The sequence below is a fragment of the Rattus rattus genome, chromosome 2 (genome assembly GCF_011064425.1).
Source record: "Rattus rattus isolate New Zealand chromosome 2, Rrattus_CSIRO_v1, whole genome shotgun sequence".
Classification (NCBI taxonomy): domain Eukaryota; kingdom Metazoa; phylum Chordata; class Mammalia; order Rodentia; family Muridae; genus Rattus; species Rattus rattus.
The window spans coordinates 28,972,291-28,978,290 of record NC_046155.1 but is presented as its reverse complement, the minus strand read 5'-3'; the positions used below and the strand labels follow the sequence as shown (position 1 = coordinate 28,978,290).

Sequence of the window (6,000 nt, the reverse complement as noted above, 5' to 3'; positions counted from 1 at the left end):
ACAAATGAGTCCCGTTCTGGAGAACCTGCCAGTAACTGAGGTGCTCGAGTACAAGCATGTCATCTCTCTCAAGGGCAGCCAAATCCAGCCACTCGTAATTGGCAGTCCTATTTCAGAGGGCAGAACTGGCCCTTCAATGAACCAAGTCGTCACGCTATTGAGATTCAGCTGACTCGAAGGATAGCAATTTCCAGCAAATACTATTTCCGTTTTAGCCACAAAACAGGAGCCCAACTGTCCACAATGGCCCAGCCTTTCAGTCTTGTAATCCTCGCTGGTGAACAAGAAGGATCAGCGTGTCTTCCTCAAGGCCTGACCTTTCATTCTGCAGGCAACAGAATGTTTCCGAGCCAATCTTCTCTGGTTTTAAAGCCAGTGATCTCAGAGAGTTTCTAGCAGTAGCCCAATATTTACCTTCTCACACCTACCCAGGTAAATAAAAGAACACATGAGAGGCAGAAAGATAAGGGAGAAAGAGTGTGGGAGATGTTTATTGAGAAAGAAATGGAACGCGTCCTCTTGAGATAACAGCACAGTGTGTTAAGCAGCTGGTTACAAGGATGACCCCAGTGAACTCGTGGACAGCTCTGCCAATTAAGTCAGTGCCACAGACGAGAACCACCTGATAAGGGGACAGAACCAGCCATTCCTACATAAAGTATTCATCCAACCTCATTTAGATTTAGATTTGCTTCCTATAAAGAATAGGGATATTTGTACTTCAAAGTTCGGAGTCACTGGTCACTGTGATTGGTCAGTCTGTAGCCTTCAAAGTTCGGAGTCACTGGTCACTGCGAGGGTCAGGCTGTAGCCTTCAGGTGGCCATGGTCAACACTGAGCACTCGTTTACCTTCCTGTTATCTTTGGCACGATTTCTGGCTTCTCAAATATAAAAGCACGGGTTTAAGATGAGTTAAGGGCACTACAGAACATGGCTGTTCTGAATCCGTTTTCATGTTAAGTATGAGTTTTTGTTGGGTTTTATTTACAGGATGGGGACAGAAGTGTAGAATTTTAATAGTCCATCTTCAGAAATTAGCAGGAGAAAGACAGGCAGAGGATTCTAAGCCACAAGGCCGAGATTTTCAGAACAGTCTTCTCCAGAGACAGACTGAAGCATTTCCCCTGAACCACTGGTATCAGTAGCTTGTGGCCCGGCTTTTATGGTTTTTATTCTGTAAGAATTCAGCATAGAGCTGGGTGTGGTGGCACTTGCCTTTCAGGCCAGCACTAAGGAGACAGAGGCAGGAGGATCTCTGTGAGTTTGAGGCCAGTCTAGTCTACATAGTGAGTGCCAGGATAGCCAGGGCTATGTAGACAAACTCTGTCTCAAAAAACTAAAAAAATAAAATAACAAAAGCTAAAATAAAAAGACCACAGTATTAGAATAGCTTGGTCACCTTCCGATGAAGCTTATTCAATTTATGCAGCCCATTTTGAAACAGCTTAGGTGATGGCTAGCCACTGCTGGTTTGGCCCTGGTGGTCAGAGAAAACCAAGGGCAGAAAGGTGACAGCCTTGTGAAGTGGGCCTTGAAGTGTACTTGAAGAATGAAGCCTTCTGTTGCTATCGGAGCACATCTTGCCTCTACGGTGCCTTTGTAAATGCACTTATTCCATGCCCGACAGGGGTTTCCCACCCTCCAGGGAGCTTGACCTTAGATGTTGTCAATGGATGGCTGGGCCACCCTAGAGTTTCACTGTAATGTTTCTGCTTTAGGGCTTGAACCACAGTAACCCAGCAACCTGATTTCTCACCCCAGAGCGCCTGAGAGCATCCTGGTGAGCTCTGAAGCACAGCAAGGTTGGAGCTAGAGCCCTGATTCAAGTACAAGGAAAACGTCTCGTTTCACATTGATAGTTCATTACTGATCTCTGTCTTGCAAATTACATGAAAATAATAAATATACACACATATACATATAGTTCTATACCGAACACTGACATCCAGCGTCCCAATACAGTACATTGAATAAAAAACCCTTCCCTTCCCCTAAGCCCCACGCTATCTTGAAACTGTTATTGCAGACTATGCTGATCCTTTTTGCTTTTTTTTTTTTTTCCCAAAAGTAGTTTGAGAGTTGCTGGAGATGAGGTCAAAATGGAAAATTTGGCACTGGTTGACTGGGTGGGGCTTTTGAGCTGAATTATAATCTATAAAAAGTGAGAAGGCAAAGGAAGCCCCGCCAATAGAAAGCCTGAGTAAAAATTTGTAGCCAATAATATTGTTTAAAAACCCCAAATACTGGTCTGTGCTTGAGAAAGCAATTTCTCTCCCAGACCCATGACCTAATCCTAACAGTTACTACGTCGTATACTTCCAAACTTTGTTTTACAGAATTAGAAAGTCCAGATAACACAGCTTTCTTAATTTCCCTTCGGCTCATCCCCGCCCCAAGTTCCCAAACCCAGAGAACAAAGGCTATAGAGCCAAATATAGAAAATAATCTGGAGGTCTGTTTATCAAACTAAATGTACAGTTGATTCTTCGTGTCCTTCTCGCTCCTGAACGCTGGAGTTGGCTAAGAGATGGCTCCCGCGGAGATGCCCTTCACAGTCCCAGGCATCTGAGGCCAGGCGTCTAGAACTGCGAGGTCTGAGTGAACGAGATGGTGTCAGATTTGTCTACCGAGAAGCCCCCATTGACGTAAGACTTCTTCGTATCTGAGTCTTCATTATCCAGGATCGTGGGCTCCAAGGCAAAGGGGTTCACAATGTTGACTTCAGAGGAGACATCCACCTGCTCCAGCTCCTTCTTGGACAGCTTCTCCACGATGCCCGTCCCAAACGCATCGCCCAGAACGTTCACCATGGTCCTGAACCGGTCCCTGGGAGAGAGACAGGAGAGTCGGAATGGGCTGGTTGCCTCTTTCTTCTCCATGGTGTGGAGAAAGGAAAGGTTCTGATGTTCAGTTAAGATCTAAGTCAATGCATCTGCTGACTGCCTGGCTCAGTGAATGCTGCACTGGCCTGGAGCAGAAGGTGGCTTCTAAAGGGCTGAATGAAAAAACGGGCGCCATCTCAGTCTCCTGAAATTCCCTCTCTTCTTCCCAAATAAGAATGGTGTCTCCAGATGGACACAGAGGGTATCGAGGAGGGCTCAGAACTGAGTAAGGTTTTGAGCTCTGACTTTTGTTTTGTGGGTTTCCCAGGTGTAATGCCCAGGGTATTAGGAGCTCTCTCTCGACTAAGGTGACAGAATCTCAGTATTTGGTCTGGCTTTGGATGGTGCCAAGGATGTGGGCCTCAGGTGTGTCCCCTGTGTACTCATATACCAAATAAGGTCACTCCGTGGACAACCTGGCAGGGACAGGGAAGAACAGTGAAAAAAAAAAAAAAATACAGGCTAGCCCAGAAGTGAATTCCTCCTTGATTCACCCTCAGTGTGACTTAATCTCAGGCTAGCCCAGAGGAGGGGCCCATGGCAGGAAAGCCTATAGTGAGGGGCTGTAGAGGGCGTGTCCGTTTTGATGCTGAGATTGGGTGAAAGAACTGAGATCATGGGCACACTTGTGGAGATGGTATTTGGGACGCCCACGGTGACCACACAGGCCGATGCGCACGCCCTCTGTCAGGGGCTGCACTGGCCCAGCATCTTTGCATTCTGTAGTTTTGACCTTCATTCACCTTGGAGGCAAAAGTCACTGTGTCTAGGGAAGTCAGCCTGGTGTCTTCTTTTACTTGAAATGGCCATTTCTGTGCAGTGGCCATGGCTTTCCCCAGCTAGACCACACCCCTTCTCCAATCTTAGCGGCTGTGTATGAACTGTACAACCCTGGTTGGTCTTTAATAGGAACGGGGTTGAGTGTGGAGCTGAACTTACTCCGATGGCCAAGGGCAGAGCCAGGCCCTGTAGAAGGTAGATGTACAGACATGAGTACCAAAGAGAAAGCCAGACACCAGGCTGCTTCACCTTCAGTTTTGGGTGTCAAGGAGGTATATTCTCTCACGATGATCTGTGTTTGGGGTATGTGTGTGTAAGACAGGCGAGAGCTGTCTGGGGCTGAGTGGTTGGTTTGACGCACTGCCATCGTAACAATAGAATGTCCCTCCTGTTGAGCATGTACCAACTGCCAGCCACACCTCTAGACACCTGGCTCATAAGAGCCCGTTTGGTCCCCACAACAAGCTTCTGAGGTAGGCATAATGTTTTCCAGCTCATAAATAAAGCAGTCGAGCATCTGAGAAGTTTAGGAACATCCTCAAGATCCTAAACCTACTAAGACACCAGATGAGGATTTAAACACAGGCATATGCTAAAACCTTTGCTCTTGTCACCAGCCCGGAGGATGCCAAGGATGCTCGGAAAGATGCCCTGATCATGAAGCACGTGAAGTCCTGCTTATGAAGCTAACTCAGGACTGGGATGTGTGGGGATAGGCTTATCCTGCTGCTTCACTCCAGTGTCCCTGACCCGACCCCTAGCCTTAAGTGTCACCAGGTACACCATGAACGGATGGAGCCCACCGGCCTTTGAGAACCCCTGCTGAAGTTATGAAGAGTCCATTTTAAGCATGTTACCAGGCAGCTCTGCCAGAAGGAAATGAAAACAGTAACAGACAGCTCATTAGGCAATGTGAGGGAGAAGGCACAGCCCAGCAGGGAGTCTGCATGGCTAGAAACTGCCTGCCCAGCCAACCACCAAGGCAAGGGCATGTGTCCCAACTCACAGGAGCCAGTCAACGGCAATGATGAGGGTGACGTCCTCCGCAGGCAGCCCCACGGCACTCAGCACGATCACCATGGTCACCAGGCCAGCCTGGGGCACACCGGCAGCTCCAATGCTAGCAGCGGTGGCTGTGATGCTGTAGCCAAAACACAATGGCAGGAAAGGGTTAGACGTCCATTTCTCCTGTCGGGGGCTCAGGTCTGACTCAGTCTCCGCGGTGGCCGTTACTGGTGTGTCCCCATTCTGGACAGTTAGAGCCATTTGTTAAATAATCAGTTTTGTTTGTGTGTGTGTGTGTGTGTGTGTGTGTGTGTGTTTGTGTGAGTGTGTGTGTGTGGGAACTGTGGGGGCTTAAGAGGAGCAGGATTCACGGCAGGAGGACAGCATGTGGCAGATCGCTCCAAAGCAAGGAAGTAGAGAACGGCAACAATCCACAAACCGAGGCAGTCACCCAGAGGGAGGGCAGGGATTTACCAATTTTTTATACAAGGCTTTATCTACCCATCCAGTGCCTTCCTAAGTGTCAGATCCCTCTCCCCTTGCTTGCTTCCTCCTCCAGTCTCAGCTGCTCAGTCACTTACAGAGCACCTGGTATGGGCCAGGAATTTCAGTTGTCTCGGGAAGGTGGGCAGAGGGATGGTACAGTGGATAGGTAAGGATGTCTGACGTGAAGGCAGAGGGATAAAGCAATGGCTATGCAGGTTTCATGTAATGTCTGCCCATCACATGACTCCTGTCTTCCCTAAGAACATCTGTTTAAGGCGCTGAATCGAGAAATTGTGACACTGTCCAAGGTACAAGCATTCCTGACCGATCCTTCAGGCCAGCAGACGTACTCTGCACAAAAGGAAGAGCGACTTGGAATCTTGGGTAGGGAACCAGATGAACTTCATTACAGTGTCTTTCCCAAGATCCCTCCTGAGCACACAGTGGGCACAGGGACATTTGTCCTGGCCTTACGCAGTTTCTTACCAGAAGTATGCATATTTTAATTGGGACATTCTGGAGAAGTCAAGGCTCGACCTGAAATCCTATTGAATGGAAAGAGCAGGCAAGGACACCACAGTGTTTCTTGGAGCTGTGGCCTCACCCTCAGGGTAAAGGACCATTTCCAGATGCGGGCGGGTTGAAAGGCGAAGGTGCAGAAACTGCTGACGTCAACCAGAGAAAGCCCGGATCTAGCCACGGATGCATATTCCTCTGGGTTCCAGAGGCCTCTGAATTCTCAAACAGGTTCTGCTGCCCATTTCTCTGTCTAGTGCTGTCCTAGAGGCTGCTCATGGGTCAACACCTGGCCAGCTGCTTTCCTAGTGTGTGTTCCTGCGGTGGCTA

General features: G+C 48.4%; 1 protein-coding gene across 1 annotated transcript in view; it reads right to left on the bottom strand.

Annotated features, from left to right (window-relative positions):
• Positions 1-1,843: 1,843 nt before the first annotated feature.
• The window catches only part of Slc1a1 (solute carrier family 1 member 1), an 80,398-nt gene continuing 76,241 nt past the window's right edge, over positions 1,844-6,000 (bottom strand). The window contains exons 11-12 of the mRNA XM_032891770.1: positions 4,670-4,804; positions 1,844-2,827 (exon numbers count right to left, since the gene is read on the bottom strand). Of these exons, the coding sequence (XP_032747661.1) occupies positions 2,581-2,827; positions 4,670-4,804 (382 nt within the window). The 3' untranslated portion in view covers positions 1,844-2,580. The remainder of the gene's footprint in view (positions 2,828-4,669; positions 4,805-6,000) is intronic.